This window comes from Hordeum vulgare, chromosome 6H, assembly GCF_904849725.1.
Source record: "Hordeum vulgare subsp. vulgare chromosome 6H, MorexV3_pseudomolecules_assembly, whole genome shotgun sequence".
Classification (NCBI taxonomy): domain Eukaryota; kingdom Viridiplantae; phylum Streptophyta; class Magnoliopsida; order Poales; family Poaceae; genus Hordeum; species Hordeum vulgare.
Genome location: NC_058523.1, coordinates 559,951,799 through 559,973,801, shown reverse-complemented (window position 1 = coordinate 559,973,801; position 22,003 = coordinate 559,951,799). Strand labels below are relative to the sequence as shown.

Sequence of the window (22,003 nt, the reverse complement as noted above, 5' to 3'; positions counted from 1 at the left end):
AGCTTCTGTTTCCCGCGTGTGCCAACTGCTGCCACGTAGTATCGGACGAAAATTGTACGCACTTTGTCGTATGTATAGCACGGCCGTATATATATATATACGTATATGCGTGCGTAATACCTGGCCTATATATAAATTCTACCGTGGATTTAATTTATGAAGCAAAATACAACGTCGATCGTGCCACGCGGCCTATGAATCTCGGCGTAAATTACATCCACGGGATTACAGTGGCAAGGAGCAGAACCAAAATGCAGCTTCCTGCTTCATCCATCGTCGCCGGAAAGTACTTGACGTCCGGGCTCGGCCTAGACACCACGTCGCGGGCAAAAATGCTAGATCTATGGATTTTTTTTACAGGAGGTTACGGACTGATACGTTTTCCCTCTCACTAATCTCCCCTGATTCTCAGGGTGGGACCGGCCTCATCTAAGGATCAACCAAAACAATCCACTTCAGCTTTGCCTGTAAGAATACTGTAAAACGTCCGTACTTGTAGCAAAGCTCCGTCGCGGGTGTCACCAACACCATAAAAATTCAGCGAGAGACGGCAGCGGCGGCTTTGCCTAATGAAATCCTCACGGAGGTCTTCTCCTACCTGCCGGCCAAGTCGATCGGCCGCCTCCGCATGCTGTCACGTTCATGGTGCGCCACGCTCTCGTCGGCGTCCTTCCGAGATCTCCACCGCCGCCGAGCCAACGCCCCAGGCCAGCTCAAGGTCTTCTTCAGCTCCAACAACAACGACAAGATATCGAAAGTCGATGGATCATTATGCTTCTACGCCTGGCAGCCAGGCGGTGCGCCGCCCACAAAGCTCCCTGCATGCCCCACAAGTTCCACCGGCCGACACCTCTCACCAGGCCCCTTCACGGCCTCGTCCTCGTCAGCTGCCCCAACACCGGGTACCATGTCTGCAACCCTTCAACCGGTGAATCCCTAGCTCTCCCCGACACAACCCTGCCGGCCAAGATGGCCAGCTGCCTACCGTTGTACGTCCGGTGCGTGCGTGGCATACGACATGGGCTACTGCTCGTTGAACGACGAGTACAAGGCGGTGCGCCTATTCAGCACCGATTACACCCGTCTATCCAAAGTGACTCTGCAACTTCTGTCCCTTGACATTGTTTTGGCTCTACAAGTTGCATACGACCTTGGATTAAGACATTTCTTATATCAAAATCGACCATTTTGACGAGAGGAAGATTTTTCGTGTTGATAGCATTTAATTGTGTTTTGTGCCCCTAAGCACTCTTCGGCCTCGAGAAAACCGAAGAGTGCTCTTCAGCCAATTTCTGCAACTCTTCGGCCTAAAATACATCAAAGAGTTGTCTTCGGCCTAAGCTAGACCAAAGAGTTTCTTTTCGGCCTAAGGAAGGCGATGGGGTCATAGTTTTGATTTTTTGAATTTGTTAAAAAAACAACACTAAAAAAATTAAAATACTTTCATCATACATAAATATAAGACGTTTTAGATGAATTAACTAGTAACCTAAAACGTCTTATATTTGTGTCGAAATATATTATCCGTCTCCCTTCATCAGTCTGAACTATGAAGAGAGGCGGGTAATATATTCTAACACGCCTCCTCACGTTTAGGTTATTTTAGTCCTTAGACGTGGAATCAATATAGGATGACTTTTGAATGAATTGACTAGGTCTTGAGGTTAATATGAGATTCGAACCAAGATGTTTTGAGTTCAAGACACTGTGAGTGTAATATTAAATAAAACGATTATGCATGCTATATCGATCCATGATAGGAAAGTGTTGAAATATATTGTCCTACTCTCTTCATGATTTTGACTAATGGATAAACTGGTTAGGTGCATAAATTTGTAACTAAAAAGTTTAAAGTTCAAAACCCAGTAAAACACAATAAATAAATACCGCCTGCCCTCGCTTTTGCTGCCCATGTCATAAGCTCCAAAGAAGCATATAGGTGAGGAAGAGTGTTGGAGTTTATTAATATAATATTCGACCCTCTTCTATAGTTTTGATTTTTAAATGTGTTGATTGGAGCATGAATTCAATAGTTTGTTTACATAGAAAGTAATAGAATCAAGCTAGCTGCTCACCTTATGCTTGAGCTAATAATTTTGCCTTTGCCAGCTAAAAGAAGAAAAGCAAAAAAAAAAAAAAAAAAGGAGGAAGGTGGCGTAGTGCGGCAGTGTGTGGTGCGCGACGACGTCTCCGATTGGTCACAAGCCGAAATTCCACTCCGGATTCCCACCCCCGACCAACTCCATGGCCGCCGCCGGCGACGACGCGCCCGCCGGGATCTTCTCCGGCGTCTGGTCGCGCCTCCACGCCGCGGCCTGCGCCTGGCGCCGCCCGGGCCTGGCCTCCCGCGGCGTGGACAGCGGAAGCAAGGAGGGTGAGGGGGAGGAGGAGGAGGAGGCGACGGTGCGGTCGCGCCTGGCGAGGCGGGCGGCGGCGGCGCGGCGGGTCGGACGGAAGCTCGCCTTCGTCTCCTTCAACCTCGAGGTGAGCTAGCTCGTCTCTCTCCCAAGAGAGATCGGTTGAGGTGGGAGGGGGGCGCTGCAGGTGGTTGCTTGTATGCGCAAGCGAAATCAAGCAGTCAGCCAGCTCGTCTTTGCTCCTACTCACGATCACGGATGACTTCTTACTTCTTACTATGCCCACCAGTATCTACCGCTCAAATTTGCTCCAGCAATTCGCCCCCACTTCTTCCCACAAACCAAACTAGAAACCAGCAGAGTTATTCGGTGATCATTCATTCAGCATTCCTGGCAAAACCGGCATCTAGTGATGACGAGCACGCACAGATGGACTGCACAATCAGTTCTGTTCTTGCTGGTTTCAACTAGAATGGACAATCTGTTCTGTTCTTGTCATTTCACAAACAATTCATGCCTGCTCGTGACAGTGATAGCAGGCTGCAGGATGTTAAATGTTCTCTGTTTCGGCGCAGGGGTTCGTACGGATTGTTCATTCGTCTTTTGCATTGAGCAGGTGCTGGTGTTCATCTACGCGTTCTGGAGGGCGAGGAGACGGAGTCTGACCTGGAGGCAGCCCATCCAGGTGCTGCCTGTGCTTGCGGTCCCTGCTCTTGCCACCATCATCTACGCCGCCTTCGTCCGCTTCACCAGAATGCGTAATAATTTCCGCTTCACATTTCATATCTGGATTCCGACATTCGTTCGTGCACGCACCCAAAACATATCAATGATGCTGCTAGTTCGAGTAGCGAAATCTTCCCAAACCTCTAAAATTGTACAGTATATTCTGATAATGCATTGGTGACAAGTATCTCCTGAGTGACCCCAGCTAATCTTGCTTCGCAGTTGACCGCAAGGACAAGAGAACACTTGAAAGACTTCAAGAGGACAAGCCGCAAACTGAGTGTCAACCAAGGGAGTCAGTTGACCTCAAGGACAAGGAAACGCTTGAAAGACTTCAAGAGGACAAGCAGCAAACTCAGTGTCAACCAAGGGAGTTTGACCAGAACAACCAAAACAATGTCCAGGTCTGTCTGTTTGTTTCAACCTAATGTTCTGCGGATATAGTTTTAATACACCAGTGCCTTTTAGTCCTATTCTTCTGACATCGTCCTTCTAGTTAACATAATTGGTGTTTTTTTGCTGGTGCAGAACTTTGATGATGTGGACGATGCTAGTAATAATCCTCTGGTTGGTACTGATTCAGCGGCACAAACTGCTAAGCTTATGAAACATCGCCAGTCGAGCATTAAGCATAGAGATGATGGTGGAGCAGATATGGCTTGGGGTCATAGCAAGGATTTCCAATCAGCGCCCTCAGGTGGACTAAGGATGAGAAGATTGTCAAGTGCAAAGACATACATGACCAGCAGCAGTTTTATAGAAAAAAATGTGGAAAAGACACAGAAAACACCATCTGTCTCTGCACATTCAGATCAGCATGTCCATGTCGATGACTGCCGTGATTCAGAATCTGCTACACTCAGCATGCATGCTCAACCTGCAGATACCCCTCAAGAATTGTCTGAACGAGATGGTGACGAAGAAGGGTTTGATGAATTATGGGACATTGTGGAAACTCGTTCCAGTTCCAGCAAGGAAAATCCCATATCTCCAGTTGGTTCTCATAATAATTTTTATGACGGGAACGATTCACGCTCCCCTGCATCTCCACCAGACGACTTTGTTGTTCATAATAGCTTAAATGACTTCACCCCTGACCTGTCTGGTCTGGTAATAGCTGCATCAGAAACCTTGAAAATGTTGCCTCCAGAAAGTCTCAGGGAGGAAGCATTGCTTGATCCGCACAACTCAGAAGTATTGCATATGTATTCTTTGACTCCAAAGGAGAGCCCTATTCCATATGCAGTCAATGACAAGGAACTTCCAATCACTCCTGACATGGGGACCTATTCAGAGTTGCTTGGTGAGAGAGTCGAGGAGACAGAATCGTCCATGTTCCATATACCAGAGGAAAGTACGATACCCTTCATCTCAGAGGAGGTTTTACCATGCCCACCTGCAGCCAATAATATTGAGCATTGTTTGGGGACTCCAGAGTTCTCTTTGTGCGGTCAAGAGAATAAAAAAATGGAAGTTGTTGGAAGTGTCAGCTTTACTAATGACAGTCCTGAGTTAAGCTTCTTATCCTCTCCAGAGTTAGTTGTGGAGAGTGCTGAGGATGCCATTGAGAAGGAATTATGTGAATTAAACACAAAGGAGGAGAATGTTATGCTCATCAGTATGGAGGAGGAACCTTTCCAAGATCCACTTATAGTCAGTACTATTACTAGTGAACAATGCCTGGAAAGTTCAGATGTCTCTTCACGCATTCAAGATGCCAAGGCAGAGGAAGTTTCTGAATTAATGTACAAAGCATCTCCAGAGTTACTTGCAGAAGGTGAGGACTTGAAGGAGGATAAAACGTCTGACTTGCACTTACTGGAGCAGAACGGCCTTCCTTTGAACTTTCAAAAGGAAACTATTCTGGATTCACTTGTAGTTTATACTGCCGAGGACGTCGAGATAGCAGAAGTTCATGATGTTGTCAAGGATGGTTTGTTTGAATCAGAAGGCGAGGAAACATTTAGTCATCAAAAGCTTGTTGTCGCTTCTTCAAATGATGATAGTAACACTCAAAATTTGATAAGTGACTCCATGCATGTTCAGTTTATTCCAAACACTGACATAAATGAAGCTCTTGAAGATGGCCGGGAAGCATTTTCTGAGCCTGCACACCAAGGCACTCACCATTCTGAAGGAATGTTCTTATCTTCATGGGTGGTCAATAATGACGAAGTTTATTCTGTGACTTCAATGGAGAGCCCTACTTCGCATGCAGTCAATGACAAGGAACTGCCAATCACTCCTGATTTAGAGAGCTATCCAAAGTTCTTTGGCGAGGGAGTCGAAGAGATAGTATCGTCCAAGTTCCATATGCCAGAGGAGAGTATGACACCCTTCAACTTGGAGGTTTTACAGTGCTCGCTTGCAGTCAGTAATGTACAGCATTGCTCCAGGGCTCCAGAGCTCTCTGTATTCAGTCAAGAGACTGAGAAAATGGAAGTTGCTGGAAGTGTCAGCTTTATCAATGCCAGTTCTGAGTTGAGCTTCTTGTCCACTCCAGAGTTAGTTGTGGAGGATTCTGAAGATGCGAGTGAGAAAGAATTATGTGAATTAAACTTAAAGGAGGACAATGCTGTACTCATCAATATGGAGGTGGAAGCTTTGCAAGTTCCACATATAGTCAGTACTAGTAGTGATGAACAATGCTTGGAAACTTCTGATGTCTCTTTATGCATTCAAGATGCCAAGGCAAGGGAAGTTCCTGGCATTATAAACTTTGTTACGGCCAGTTCTGAGATAATGAACCCAGCATCTCCAGAGTTACTTGCAGAAGGTGATGAGGACTCCAAGGAGGATAAAACATCCGAATTTCACTTACCAGAGCAGAACATCCTACCTTCTAATGTTGAAAAGGAACCCTTTCCGGATTCACCTGTAGCTGATACTGCCGAGGACGACAAGATAACACAGGTTTATGATGTTGTCAAGGAAGGTTTTTCCGACTCAGAAGGCTTGGAAGCATTTAACCACCAAAAGCTCGTTGGCACCTCCACAGATGATGATAATAATACTCAAAATTCGATAACTAATTCAATGGCTGTGCAGTTCATGTCAAACACAGACATAAATGAAGCTCTTGAAGGTGGCCAGGAAGCATTTTCTGAGCCACTACTACACCAAAGCACTCGCCATTCTGAGGGAACGTTCCTATCTTCGGCGGAGATTAATAATGGGGAAGTTTATTCAAGCAACTCAAATTCATATGCCAATATGCTGGAAGATGAAGTACCTTTTGCTGGTCAGGAAGGGTTTTCTAAGTTTGAAGATGAAATGTCTATTGCTTCTCTAGATACTCCCATCTGTCTGGATGAGGTTAAAAGTGCAGCTGTTATTAAGGAGAATGAACTGAGCCTTCAACCAGAGCTGCATGGTGTGGGAGTCGAGGAGAATGAACTGTCCAAGTTCCATGTACCAGAGGAAATCAGAACACCCTTAAATTTGGAGGAAGTTTTGCTATCCCCAGTTGCAATCAATAATAGTGAATGCTGTGCGGGGACTCCAGAGTTCTCTTTATACAATCAAGAGAGTGAGGAAATGGAAGTTGTTGAAAGTGTCAGCTATATTAAGGTCAGCCCTGAGTCTCCAAAGTTCTATGCAGAGTTTGTTGGGAAGGGTGGTGAGGATGTCAGGGAGAAAGAAACACGTGAATTGAAGAAAAATGAGGAGAATGAGACACTCATCAATTCGGAGGAGGAACCTTTGCAAGGTGCAGTTGTGGTCAGTACTGTTGATCAATGCTTGGAAACTTCAGAGTTTTCTTTATCTAGTGAAGTTGCCAAGATGACGGATGTTCCAGAGATTGTTAGCTTTGTTACAGTCAGTCCTGAATTAAACTACTCTGCATCTCTAGAGTTACTTTCAGAGGATGAAATGTCTGACTTGCACTTACATGAGCAGAAGGCCCTACCTTTTAATTTGGAGGAGCCTTCTCGGGATCCACTTATAGTTGATACTGCTGAAGATGCATTAGTTACATCGAAACTTTTGATATGCAGTGAAGAGGTCAAGACGACCGAAGTTCATGGAGTTGTCGAGGAAGTTTTCTCCGAATCAGAAGACGAGGTAACATTTGACCATCGAAACCTTGTTCTCGCCTCTCCAGATGATGATAGCACGGCTCAAAAATTGATAAGTAATTCAATATCTGCCCAGGTCATTCCAGACACCAGTGTAACGGAAGCTTCTCAAGCTGGTCAGGAAGCATTGCCTGAGCCACTACATGAAAGCATTTGCCATTCTGAAGGAACATTCCTAACTTTAGGTGAGGTCAATCACGATGAAGTGGAAGTCGAAACACCAATTGTTGGACAGGAAGGACTTTCTAAGTCTGAAGATGAAATAGCTTTGACTTCTCTAGGGACTTCCATCTTGCTTGATGAGGTTAGAACTGCAGAAAATTTGTCAGCCAACTCTGAACCTTCTCAGTCTGTTCCAGACAGCAATGGATTTCAATCTTTTCACGACCAGCAACAAGCTCCATCTGAAACACCAGAAGACATTAATTTTCTGATTGAGGGAAGTCACACATCTTCAGATGAGGGCTTAAACTCTGAAATATTTTCGCTCTATTCCAGGTCATCTTCATGTGTTTCAGAGATTAACATGCTGGAAACTCTCAGAAGTGGAACATCTTCTGAACCAGAAAATGAACGTGGTTTAAGTTTTGATGAGCGGAACCGTGTGATATTTCACAACATGGACAGTGCGGAAAATTACACAAACAACCCGGTGACTGCTGAATCTATCCTGGAGATCAACATGATTGAAACTCTTAATGTTAATGAAACAACTGTTGGTTCACTGCATGAAGTTTCTTCAAACTTTCAGGACTCTTTTGTAGCTCCAGATGTAATCAATGGCATGACACAGTCGGATCAACACTTGGATTTATCGTCCCCTTCATTTGCTCCAGTGATTGACGCATTTGAATCATTGCAAACTGGTCAGGGTTTTTCTGAGGTGCAATGTGAAAATGATTTTGCTTTTCAGGAGACTCAAATATCTCCTAAGGAGGTCAACAGTGCTGAAAATTATTTTATCAATACAATTGATGACCCTCAAGTTAGCGAGAGAACATCAACTGTAGCTTTGCAAGATGAAGATGATTTAACTCTTCCCAGGACTTACATGTCTCCTGAAAATATTAATGTTGTTGAAAATTCTTTGTCTGGTCTTCCTTGCACGCCGGACTTACATGCTTCAGATCTTCCTCACACGTCAGAAAACCATTGCTTCAGCGAAGAAGTATCACCTGAATCTCAGGACCCCTTAAGTTCTGAGGAGATTTTTGTTCATCCAGAGGAGGGTTTGAAAGCTGAAAATGATTTAGACGGTGCAAAGTCATCCTTGTATTCTACAGAGGTCAACTTGGCTGAACCTTGCGGCATTGCTCAGGAAGGAACTCAGCAACAAAATGAAACCATGTTGGGTTTTGAGGATGATTATCACCAGGAAGCCAATTCTGAAAATTACTATAACAATTCAGGGTCCGTAGATATTCCAGATGGTACTGTAGCAGAGAGTCCTCAAGAGGCAGAGAGATTATCTTCTGAGATACTTTACGATGGCATGTTCAGTTTCGAGGGGACGTTAATATCTCTAGATGGTGACGACAATGCTGATGATTTTCCTAACGATTCAGGTTCTGTGCATACCGCACAGACTGACACAACAAGTCTCCTTGGTCTTCAAGAAGGGTCTTTCAAGCCAGAAGATGAAAAGGCAATTAATTCTATCTCTCCATATGAGGTTGATACTGAAGAAACAAGTATCTCAAATCATGGTAATTCCAGCTCTGCTTCATCTCGTCATGACATCAGCTTCATGGAGGCTCCTCAGCCCCAGGAACTGCCTATAGACGCTGGAAGGGAAAAAGGTAAATGCCCGTGAAAATAACTTTCTGAAAATAGGTTCCTTTTATTGCTGTTATTTGATATGCTGCCTTGCTTAGAAAATATTTAGATCTGAAGTGAGTGGTTCTGCATAGAACAATTTGCACTCACTCATAGTGCACTTATTAAATAAGGTGGCTAAGATAGTGTCCTATATGTTTACAAAATCTAAAATCAGAAATAGAAAGAGTGCTATGAAAATAGCGACAATGCTATTCAAAGTGAAAACAAGGGAAAAAAGTTCAATAACCTTGCTTTATCGATTATTAGATAGTACAGCTATATATATGTTCATCGAATCTGTACTGTCGCTTCATTGGAGAAAATGAAATAGATCTTTATTAACTGATGCCTCTTATTCTTCAGTTTTCCTCAAGGATAAGGAACCAAAAGACGGTGAATCTGAGGACACGAAAGAGACTGTCAAAGATTTGGATTCCGGCCATGAGGTGAGTAGCACTCCCTCAGATGATGCTTTGAACTTGTATCTTCTTTATTGAGGTGAGTTGTATGATTTTTTCTTTTTTGAATTATGGTTGAACGAGGTAACTGAACCCTGCTTACTGGCTTGATATGATTTCTGCAGAGGAAACCAGTAGTCAGTGGGAGCAGTAATGTGTCTGAGCTAGCTGCCTTGCAGTACACCGAGTCGGTTGATGATGATACTGAAACTCTTAGTGCTCCTCTACCTTCATCTGTTGCTACAGATATTTGAAGCAGATCGAATGATAAAGCTGCACATGTTTCAGTAGAATGGTCAACTGCTGAATAACCTCACAAGAGTATCTAAAAGCTTGCAACTGGAGCTGCTTCTGTTGTGTTTTTTTGTAAAGCTTCTAATACTGGAGAAGTGCAGATTGGAGATTGTTGTTAGTTTTGTGTGCTCAGAGGACGACGGAAAGAAGTCCAGTACATGGAGTTTTTGTACAAAGTAAATGAGAGTTCTACAAAATCATCATCTGGAGGTGAAAAATTGGAATCGCCTCTGGATTGAGTTGCTTGCGCTTGGAGTGGAAATGTCCTAGTTCTTGCCTTTTGCCATCAAGAACCTAGGATTTGTTGAAAGATAAGGCTATCTTTCATAGTTTTCTCTCTCTTCGTTCTTCAATTTGGATTGACGTTGTATAGTTTTGTATATCTGGGTAAATATACTGCCATCAGTGGCCCATGTATAGTTTGTTACGGTGTCTGATATTCTTTTAGGTAGTGATACTTTGCGTGAGTGCCTCATTTGGTGTCCTTTTTTTGTATGAGTTTTGAAGGGTATTAAAGCTTTGCGTTCTTTACAACAGAAGTTTCCATTTTGATTTTGGTATTGAGTACCAAAAGAGAGATTCTGCTATTGCACTTCAAGTTGGTACATATAAAACTTGTCAAATATTTTTCCTAGTTTTGTCATACACTCATATGCATTATAATTTTCCTTTTCTTTTATTTTTTCTCTGCAATACTTGTTACTATTAGCTGCGACAAGTAATATGGATCGGAGGGAGTACTATTTTTTGTGGCTTGTGAATTACCTAGGCTTTCATCATACATTTGTCCTGCAGCTATTGTACATAACTATTGTGGTGCAGTTCTTTACCAGTCAAACAACGGATTTCTCTGTGAAGACCCTTCCATCCATGGCGTGTGACAACCCCATAAGAGAGAGAGATGCTACATCTGGTAACTGAAATTGTTACATCTTATGTTACAAGAGTGTGATGCTATTTTATCTCTGATATAGTCCCGTACAAGTTCATATTAGTCTCCTATCACTTTCGTCTTGCTGTTGTACGGTCATCTACTTGTCATACACATGAAATTTGGTTGCATTTCTGTGATTTGTGTGATAGGATATCCCGGAAAGTGTCATTCTGTCACCACTCACCCTAGATGGACCATGTTTAATGATGCTTGTCTGATTTGTCAGTGCTTGTCTGATACAATGTACTTTGATTGATTAACCTCTCAGCTGTGCAGCATTGCATTCATGCCGCCAGCTGTCAATGAACTGTTAGTCTTTGGTCGGCGGATCATGGTAGATGCTTCAGATCACAGTGACATGGTTGACTTGCATAGAGTATCGATCCCGAACTTATAAAAATATTGTCAATCTCACGTAATGCCGTGGTTAACCGTGTGTCAACCTATTAATTTTTTTAGATGATAATGCTTGATGTGAACAGCCTGAAATGAGGGACCTCATGTGCTCCATGATGCCATCTGGCTGTTGGAAGATGTGTCTTGTTATGCAGGCAGTGTAGTCTGAATCAATACATTTTTCTATTGCAAACCCACAATAGGTGCCCTCGTAGTTGAAGGACTCTAATAGTAAGCAATGTGCCGCAAACTCGGTATATTGCATCAGTTTTCCTGTAGATTATTGCTTTCAGGTCCTAAATTTGTACCATCTTCATTTCAGCCCTGTAGTTCTTATGTTTACCAGAAGCAACAGCTGAATTGCGTTTCTCTCGAGTTGACCTGATTGCTTCTGATCTTTGATGTTTACGCAGGAGCAGCGGCTCGTGCATGAACAGCTAACGCTGGGACGCTTCTGAATATGAGCCAGTAGAATACCTCAGAAAGAAAGAAAAGTTGTGCAGCTCCCGAGATCGATGAGCAGTACCAATCCCCCTTCCGCGACCAGCCATGTTGCCATCACACGCCATCCGCTGGAGCATGGATGCGGGCACTCTGAATGGCTGTCCAGATGCAGAGGAACTGACTCCAGGAGTTTTAAATAAAGGGGCTTCTTCAGGTCAGACATCATGTTTCAGAATCTCTGGGCTCTTATATCTTTGGTTTGCCCCGCGAATTATTGCACGCTTCTGCCAGTTCAATATTGGAGCAGGGTCAGGGTGGGGGCAGTAGTTGCCGCGCACAAAAACTAATGATCCGAAAGATGCTCTATTTCTTAATTATATGCTGAAATATGCACAGTTCGTGCGTGATCAAAATCATTATTCTGTGGCGCTCCAGAGTTTGTTACTAATCGCGACGTGGATGGTTTAGTGCACCTGCTGTTGGGTGGGCAACATAGGCTGTGGCCGGGGTAGATATATGACGCATGAACCTTTTCTTAAAGGTTCTTTTGAACTCCGTCTCCGATTTCATCGCCGTACATTGCTTACCTTTAACCCTACCTTGTTTGGTCTGGAACCGTCGACAGGTTCAGTGTTTGGGGCATAGTTTTTGTTGGCCGAAACGAGAGACAGTGCACCTAGCAAAGTTGCCCGACTCCTTGAGTTATATCCAAATTAGGCAACCAACTAACGCGATGCAAAAACAAATCATGAGTGAAGCAAGCAAGCGTGCCCATTGTCTAGAGATGAGGCTACCAAATCAGTATACTAGTCAGGATCTGGATCTTGTTTAGGTTTGAGCATGACAAAACCAAACGATAACCGGTGAGTCATCGGGAACGGAGCGGAGCGGATGAGATCGACCGATGTTGTTTAATTAGCCCTCCCCTAATGTTGATCACCCACACCTGTGTGTTTGACTTGCCTGATGCATGCCTGGCATTTTTAATCAGATGAGGGTGCTCATCATCAGCACCATTATCGTCTTGCCATGCTCAATTGCGGCATGTGCAACATGTACTAGTATAATCTGGGGACCGGGAATCGAATTACAAAATTTAGGGATTATTTGATTGATTTGGATATAGGTATTCTGTTCTGCTTCGCGGTGGCCACCGGCTCTCCAGATTTGGTTAGATCTCATCCCTTTCTTTTCCTTTCTGTACTTTATACTTGGCCTCCTTTTTCTGTGTTCTGTTATATATATATATACTCCGTGGGACGGCCCCTTGCTAACCACCCCCTGTATGTATATATAAAACCGCTGCTTCATGTTGCCACTTTGCCCAGCTAAGCCATTTTACTTCAACCAAATCAACAGGCATCAATCAGCTTCATCCTCTTGTGCTGTTGCTGGCCAATGTCGATGTCGACGACGGTGCAGGAGCCGCCGCACGTCCTGGCCGTGGACGACAGCCTCGTCGACCGCGTCGTCATCTCCAGGCTCCTCCGCAGCTCCAAGTACAGAGGTACCGTTCCGTTCCATGACTGAATCCGAACTGAGAACCCAGCCTTGAATGGAACTGAACTGAAAATCTGAAACTCTTGTGTATGTTTGTGCAGTGACGACGGTGGACAGCGGGAAGAAGGCGCTGGAGGTGCTGAGCCTGGGGCACCAGAGCGTGCAGCTGATCATCACGGACTACTGCATGCCGGAGATGACCGGCTACGACCTGCTGAAGCGGGTGAAGGAGTCGGCGGAGCTGCGCGGCATCCCGGTGGTGATCATGTCATCCGAGAACTCCCCCGCCAGGATCCGCCGGTGCCTCGACGAGGGCGCGGAGGAGTTCCTCATCAAGCCCGTCCGCCCCTCCGACGTCTCCCGCCTCTGCACCCGGGTCGCCGCCGCCATGCCCATGCGGTAGCGGCGATCGGCGTGCACTGTGCTGCTGACCCGCCGCTAGTCTGCTTGCTAGCTTGCTAATCCAGTCCTCCTCTGTTGAGTACTCACTGACGAGATAATCCCATGCTGGTTGCATGGTGGAAGTGGAACCAAAACTACGGAATGAGTTCCATGGCAACCTACGGAATTGTATTCCTACTTGCCAATGTGTGAAATTCACAACAAATGGCGAAGCAGTAAAGCGACGCAAAAGACCCCATTATATCTAGCAAAAAAAAAAGAAGAAGAAGAAGGAAACATTCGAAAACATCTGATTTGGGCAATTGACGAAACTTGGTTTATGAAATTTTAAATTTGTTCCAAGCGCAAGTAAAATAAAATCACACATAGCATTTCGATATTATTATCCTCTACATCTACTCTTTGTGTGTGTGTGTGTGGGTATCCTCTAAAACTACTTCTATTCAATTCAGGAACTAATAAATAATAGGTTGATAGTTAGGAGGATCTTTCAGGGAGAAGGTCATTAAGGAAGGCCCTTGGAAGGAAGGAGGTGATGCAAACTTGATGTGGACGAGTATGGCGATCTTCTTGCGAAAGGTCGCTCTAGAGGAGTTTGGGGTGATCAAGGGAAGTAGAAGGGAAGCTAAGGACCCCTGGTGGTGGAACGATGAGGTCCAGAAGGTTATTAGGGAAAAGAAGGACTCTTTTAGATGCCTATATCTGGACAGGAGTGCAGCTAACATGGAGAAGTATAAGGCGGCGAAGAAGGCCGCAAAGCGGGCGGTGAGTGAAGCGAGAGGTCGGGCGTATGAGGACCTCTACCAACGTTTAAACACTAAGGAAGGCGAAAGGGACATCTATAAGATGGCCAAGATTAGGGAGAGGAATACGAGGGATGTCGGCGAAGTCAAATGCATCAAGGACGGAGATGATCAGCTTCTTGTGAAGGATGAGGCGATCAAGCGTAGATGGCGGGAGTACTTTGATAACCTTTACAATGGAGAGGTTTACAACTCTACCATTGAGCTAGACGACTCCTTTGATGATACCAGCATCTTTGTGCGACGTATCCATGAGTGTGAGGTTAAGGAGGCATTAAAAAGGATGAAAGTAAGCAAGGCGATGGGTCCTGATGGTATCCCCATCGAGGTGTGGAGAGGCCTTGGAGACATAGCGATAGTATGGCTAACTAAGCTTTTCAACCTCATTTTTCGGTCAAACAAGATGCCCGAAGAATGGAGGCGGAGTATTTTAGTACCAATCTTTAAGAACAAGGGGGATGTTCAAAGTTGTACTAATTACCGCAGCAGAATCAAGCTGATGAGCCATACTATGAAACTATGGGAGAGAGTGATTGAACACCGCTTAAGAAGGTTGACAAGCGTGACCAAAAACTAATTTGGTTTCATGCCTGGGAGGTCTACCATGGAAGCCATCTTCTTGGTACGACAGCTGATGAAGAGATACATGGAGCAAAAGAAGGACCTTCATATGGTGTTCATTGATTTGGAGAAGGCCTATGATAAGATACCTTGGAATGTCATGTGGTGGGCCTTGGAGAAACACAAAGTCCCAATAAAGTGCATTACCCTCATCAAGGATATGTATGATAATGTTGTGACAAATGTTCGAACAAGTGATGGCGACACCGATGACTTTCCGATTAGAATAGGGCTACACCAAGGGTCAGCTTTGAGCCCTTATCTTTTTGATTTGGTGATGGATGAGGTCACAAGGGATATACAAGGAGATATCCCATGGTGTATGCTCTTGCGGATGATGTGGTGCTAGTCGATGATAGCCGAATGAGGGTTAATAGAAAGTTAGAGTTATGGAGGCGGACTCTAGAATCGAAAGGTTTTAGGCTTAGTAGAACTAAAACTGAATACATGAGGTGCAGTTTTAGTGCTACTAGGCACGAGGATGGAGAGGTTAGCCTTGGTGGGCAGGTGGTACCGGGGAGAGACACGTTTTGATATTTGGGGTCCATGTTGCAGAAGGATGGCGATATCGATGAAGACGTGGGCCACCGAATCAAGGCTGGGTGGATGAAGTAGCACCAAGCTTCTGGCATACTCTGCGACAAGAGAGTGCCACAAAAGCTAAAAGGCAGGTTTTATAGGATATCTATCCGACCTGCGATGTTGTATGGCGCGGAGTGTTGGCCAACCAAGAGACGACATATCCAACAGTTAGGTGTAGCAGAGATGCGCATGTTGAGATGGATATGTGGCCACACAAGGGAGGATCGGGTACGGAATGACGATATACGAGAGAGACTTGGGATAGCACCGATTGAAGAGAAGCTGGTCCAGCATCGTCTCAGATGGTTTGGACATATTCAACGGAGGCCACCGGAAGCGCCGGTGCATAGCGGACGAATAAAGCGCGCTGAGAATGTTAAGATGGTTCGTGGTAGACCAAACTTGACATGGGAGGAGTCCGTTAAGAGAGACCTGAAGGTTTGGAATATCGACAAAGACTTAGCCATGGACAGGGATGCGTGGAAGTTAGCTATCCACGTTCCAGAGCCATGACTTGGCTTCAAGATCTTATGGGTTTCAACTCTAGCCTACCCCAACTTGTTTGGGACTGAAAGGCTTGGTTGTTGTTGTTGTTGTTGATCGTTAGGAGGAATGAATGTATCCAGGTCTAATCTACAAGGGATGAAGCCCTAGTAAGTAGGTTTGATACCCCAGGTTTTGTCTATCAAGCCCTTGTGGTGACTTTGTCAATCTTGAAGTGTTTGTGCCTCCAAAATTCAATATATATGTACTCTCTCCATTCCATAGTGTAGTGTAGATTTTTGTTTTTGAAAAAAGTCAAAACCTCACCAACTTTGACCAAATTTGTGAAGAAAAACGTTTACATCTAAAATGTCAAACTACTTGGTCAAAGGTTTCAAAAAATTGACTAAAAATAATTGTGTGGACTACATTATGAAACGAAGGGAGTATGTAATTGTCCGCCGAGTGAAAAACAAGTGTGTTTCTTTACAAGCTTTTGTCTCGAGTGCAAGCTGTATTTACAAGTGGATGGAGCTACAAATATTTCTTATTGTTAATTAAACTTTCCTTTCTTTTTGGAAAACTCTTACCTTTCACCGGCTTATCCGCGCGATCTATCCGTCGTCCGCTCGTCCGTTGATCTTGCCTCGATATGACGGACGAGATCATGTCCGCGCACAACGACCTAGCCTTGACCGTTTCCTGAAACTGGAGCATTGTTTTAGGAAAACGGTCTTGAAGCTGGGGCTCCTCACCTCCGTCCTGCTCTCATCCGCCCGTTCCCGACGAGCCCCCGTCGCCACGAGCCGTGAAGGAGCTCATCCGCCGTCGGCCGGTGCCCCACGCCTCCTCGTGCCGTCGGATCCGCTTCGTCCCCCTGTCTTCCGCCCGTTCCCGGCAAGTCCCCGTCGCACGAGCCGTGAAGTAGCTCAGCCACCGCCGAATCCGCTCCGTCCCGCTCTCATCCGCCCGTTCCCGACGAGCCCTCGTCGCCACGAGCCGTGAAGGAGCTCATCCGCCGTCGGCCGGTGCCCCGCGCCTCCTCGTCCGCCGGATCCGCTTCGTCCCCCTGTCTTCCGCCCGTTCCCGGTGAGTCCTCGTCGCCACGAGCCGTGAAGGAGCTCAGCCACCACCGGATCCGCCCCGTCCCGCTCTCATCCGCCCGTTCCCGACGAGCCCCCGTCGCAACGAGCCGTGAAGGAGCTCATCCGCCGTCGGCCGGTGCCCCGCGCCTCCTCGTCCCGTCGGATCCGCTTCGTCCCCCTGTCTTCCGCCCATTCCCGGCGAGTCCCCGTCGCCATGAGCCGTGAAGGAGCTCAGCCACCGACGGATCCGCTCCGTCCTGTTGGAAATATGCCCTAGAGGCAATAATAAATTAGTTATTATTATATTTCTTAGTTCAAGATAATCGTTTATTATCCATGCTATAATTGTATTGATTGGAAACACAATACTTGTGTGGATACATAGACAAAACACTGTCCCTAGTAAGCCTCTAGTTGACTAGCTCGTTGATCAAAGATGGTCAAGGTTTCCTGGCCATAGGCAAGTGTTGTCACGTGATAACGGGATCACATCATTAGGAGAATCATGTGATGGACTAGACCCAAACTAATAGACGTAGCATGTTGATCGTGTCATTTTGTTGCTACTGTTTTCTGCGTGTCAAGTATTTGTTCCTATGACCATGAGATCATATAACTCACGGACACCGGAGAATTGCTTTGTGTGTATCAAACGTCGCAACGTAACTGGGTGACTATAAAGATGCTCTACAGGTATCTCCGAAGGTGTTCGTTGAGTTAGTATGGATCGAGACTGGGATTTGTCACTCCGTGTGACGGAGAGGTATCTCGGGGCCCACTCGGTAATACAACATCACACACAAGCCTTGCAAGCAATGTAACTTAGTGTAAGTTGCGGGATCTTGTATTACGGAACGAGTAAAGAGACTTGCCGGTAAACGAGATTGAAATAGGTATGCGGATACTAACGATCGAATCTCGGGCAAGTAACATACCGAAGGACAAAGGGAATGACATACGGGATTATACGAATCCTTGGCACCGAGGTTCAAACGATAAGATCTTCGTAGAATATGTAGGATCCATTATGGGCATCCAGGTCCCGCTATTGGATATTGACCGAGGAGTCTCTCGGGTCATGTCTACATAGTTCTCGAACCCGCAGGGTCTGCACACTTAAGGTTCGACGTTGTTTTATGCGTATATGAGTTATATGGTTGGTTACCGAATGTTGTTCGGAGTCCCGGATGAGATCACGGACGTCACGAGGGTTTCCGGAATGGTCCGGAAACGAATATTGATATATAGGATGACCTCATTTGATTACCGGAAGGTTTTCGGAGTTACCGGGAATGTACCGGGAATGACGAATGGGTTCCGGGAGTTCACCGGGGGGGGGGGGCAACCCACCCCGGGGAAGCCCATAGGCCTTTGGGGAGACACACCAGCCCTTAGCGGGCTGGTGGGACAGCCCACAAGTGCCCTATGCGCCAAGGAGAAGAAAATCAAAAGAGAAAGAAAAAAAAGGAGGAGGTGTGAAGGGAGGGGGACTCCCTCCCACCAAACCTAGTCCAACTCGGTTTGGGAGGGGAGAGTCCTCCCCCTTGGACTCGGCCGACCCCCTTGGGGCTCCTTGAGCCCCAAGGCAAGCCCCCCTCCCTCCCACCTATATATACGGAGGTTTTAGGGCTGATTTGAGACGACTTTTCCACGGCAGCCCGACCACATACCTCCACGGTTTTTCCTCTAGATCGCATTTCTGCGGAGCTCGGGCGGAGCCCTGCTGAGACAAGATCATCACCAACCTCCGGAGCGCCGTCACGCTGCCGGAGAACTCTTCTACCTCTTCGTCTCTCTTGCTGGATCAAGAAGGCCGAGATCATCGTCGAGCTGTACGTGTGCTGAACCCCGATGGCAACACGTTGATGGATGATCATGGTGTGGCGCCGGTGACAAGAAGATCGTGCCGGTGCTTTGGTGATGGAGATCAAGAAGCACGTGATGATGGCCATATCATGTCACTTATGAATTGCATGAGATGTTAATCCTTTTATGCACCTTATTTTGCTTAGAACGACGGTAGCATTATGAGGTGATCTCTCACTAAAATTTCAAGATGAAATTGTGTTCTCCCCGACTGTGCACCGTTGCTACAGTTCGTCGTTTCGAGACACCACGTGATGATCGGGTGTGATAGACTCAACGTTCACATACAATGGGTGCAAAACAGTTGCACACGCGGAACACTCGGCTTAAGCTTGACGAGCCTAGCATGTGCAGACATGGCCTCAGAACACATGAGACCGAAAGGTCGAGCATGAATCGTATAGTTGATATGATTAGCATAGAGATGCTTACCACTGAAACTATTCTCGACTCACGTGATGATCGGACTTGAGATAGTGGATTTGGATCATGTTCCACTCAAATGACTAGAGAGATGTACTTTTTGAGTGGGAGTTCTTAAGTAATATGATTAATTGAACTAATTGTCATGAACATAGTCTAATGGTCTTTGCGAATTACGATGTAGCTTGCGCTATAGCTCTACTGTTTTTTATATGTGCCTAGAGAAAATTTAGTTGAAAGTTGATAGTAGCAAACTTTGCAGACTAAGTCTGTAAAACCGAGGATTGTCCTCGTTGCTGCGCAGAAAGCTTATGTCCTTAATGCACCACTCGGTGTGCTGCACCTCGAGCGTCGTCTGTGGATGCTGTGAACATCCGACATACACGTTTCTGATGACTACACGATAGTTCAGTGCAAAATACTTAAATGGCTTAGAAGCAAGGCGCCGAAGACGTTTTGAAACGTCGCGGAACATAAGTGATGTTCTAAAGAGATGAAATTGTGATTTCATGCTTGTGCCCTTGTTAAGAGGTACAAGACCTCCGACAAGATTCTTTGTCCACAAAGTAAATGAGAAAAGCTCAATCGTTGAGCGTGTGCTCAGATTGACTGAGTACGACAATCGCTTGAATCAAGTGGGAGTTAATCTTCCAGATGAGATAGTGATGGTTCTCCAAAGTCACTGCCACCAAGCTGTGAGAGCTTCGTGATGAACTATAACATATCAAGGATAGATACAATGATCCTTGAGCGATTCGCGATGTTTGACACTGCGAAAGTAGAAATCAAGAAGGAGCATCAATGGTTGATGGTTTTTAAAACCACTAAGTTTCAAGAAAGGCAAGGGCTAGAAGGGATACTTCGTGAAACGGCAAAACAGTTGCTGCACTAATGAAGAGACCCAAGATAAAACCCAAACCCGAGACTAAGTGCTTCTGTAATGAGGGGAACAGTCACTGAGGCGGAGCAACTCTAGATACTTGGTAGATAAGAAGGCTGGCAAAAGTCGAGAGAAGTGTATTTGATATACATGATGTTGATGTGTACTTTACTAGTACTCCTAGTAGCATGAGGGTATTGGATACCGGTTCGGTTGCTAAGTGATTAGTAACACGAAATGAAAGCTACGGCATAAACGTAGACTAGCTAAAGGCGAGGTGACGATACGTGTTGGAAGTGTTTCCAAGGTTGATATGATCAAACGTCGCATGCTCCCTCTACCATCGGGATTGGTGTTAAACATAAATAATTGTTATTTGGTGCTTGCGTTAGGCATGAACATGACTGGATCGTGTTTATTGCAATACGATTATTCATTTAAAGAGAATAATGGTTACTCTATTTTCTTGAATAATCACCTTCAATGATTTATTGAATCTCGATCGTAGTGTTACACATGTTCATGATATTGGTGCCAAAAGATACGAGTTAATGATGATAGTACCACTTACTTGTGGCACTGCCGCTTGAGTCATGTTAGTATAAATTGCATGAAGAGGCTCCATGCTGATGGATCTTTGTACTCACCTGATTTCGAATCACTAGTGACATGCAAACCATGCCACATGAGCAAGGCCTTGTTTTCATTGAGATGAAACAAGATATTAACTTGTTGGAAGTGATACATTTTGATGTTTGCAGTCCAATGGGTGCTGAGGCACGCAGTGGATATCATTATGTTCTTACTTCACTGACGATTTGAGTAGATACAGGAGTATTTACTTAATGAATCACAAGTCTGAAATATTGAAAAGTTCAATTCCGTTTCAGAGTGAAGTTCGTCGTAACAAGAGGATGAACTGTCTACGATATGATCATAGAAATGAATATCTGAGTTGCGAGTTTTGGTACGCAGTTAAGACAATGTGGAAATTGTTTCGCAGTTCATGCCACCTAGAACATCATAGTGTGATGATGTGTCTGAACATCATAGCCACGCACTATTTGGTATGGTGCATACTATGATGTCTCTTATCGAATTACCACTATCGTTTATGGGTTATGCATTAGAGACAACCGCACTCACTTTAAATAGGGCACCGCGTATTTCCGTTGAGATGACACAGTATAGACTGAGGTTTAGAGAAATCTAAACTATCGTTTCTTGAAAGTTTGGGGCTTCGACACTTATGTGAAAAAGTTTCAGTCTGATAAGCTCGAACCCAAAGCGGATAAATGCATCTTCATAGGATATCCAAAACAGTTGGGTACATCTCCTATCTCAGATCCGAAAGCAAAGTGTTTGTTTCTAGAAATGGATCCTTTCTCGAGGAAAGTTTTCTCTCGAAAGAATTGAGTGGGAGGGTGGTAAAACTTGATGAGGTTACTGAACCATCACTTCAACCAGTGTGTAGCAGGGCGCAGGAAGTTGTTCCTGTGGCGCCTACACCAATTGAAGTGGAAGCTGATGATGGTGATCATCAAGCATCGGATCAAGTTACTACAAGCCATGTAGGTTGACTAGGTCGCGTACTACTACAGAGTGGTACGGTAACCCTGTCTTGGTGGTCATGTTGTTGAGCAACAGTGAACCTACGAGTTATGGAGAAAGCGTTGGTGGGCCCAGATTCCAACAAATGGCTGGAAGCCATGAAATCCGAGAGAGGATCCATGTATGAAAACAAAGTGTAGACTTTGGAAAGAACTACTTGATGGTCATAAGACTATTGAGTAAAAATGGATCTTTAAAAGAAGACAGACAATGATGGTGATAAGTCACTATTAAGAAAAGC

At 45.2% G+C, this 22,003-nt stretch overlaps 2 protein-coding genes across 2 annotated transcripts; both read left to right on the top strand.

The window, feature by feature from the left end:
* Positions 1-2,244: 2,244 nt before the first annotated feature.
* On the top strand, positions 2,245-10,263 carry LOC123405917. Its single transcript, XM_045099431.1, has 7 exons — positions 2,245-2,484; positions 2,974-3,115; positions 3,306-3,487; positions 3,612-7,148; positions 7,239-8,961; positions 9,344-9,426; positions 9,564-10,263. The coding sequence occupies exons 1-7, from the start codon at positions 2,245-2,247 to the stop codon at positions 9,690-9,692; spliced, it is 6,036 nt and encodes a 2,011-aa protein (XP_044955366.1). The 3' UTR covers positions 9,693-10,263.
* Positions 10,264-11,726: 1,463 nt separating this feature from the next.
* Positions 11,727-13,710, top strand: LOC123406064 (two-component response regulator ORR3-like). The gene is made up of 3 exons (XM_045099559.1): positions 11,727-12,676; positions 12,866-13,013; positions 13,108-13,710. The coding sequence occupies exons 2-3, from the start codon at positions 12,905-12,907 to the stop codon at positions 13,407-13,409; spliced, it is 411 nt and encodes a 136-aa protein (XP_044955494.1). The 5' UTR covers positions 11,727-12,676; positions 12,866-12,904; the 3' UTR covers positions 13,410-13,710.
* Positions 13,711-22,003: the final 8,293 nt, after the last annotated feature.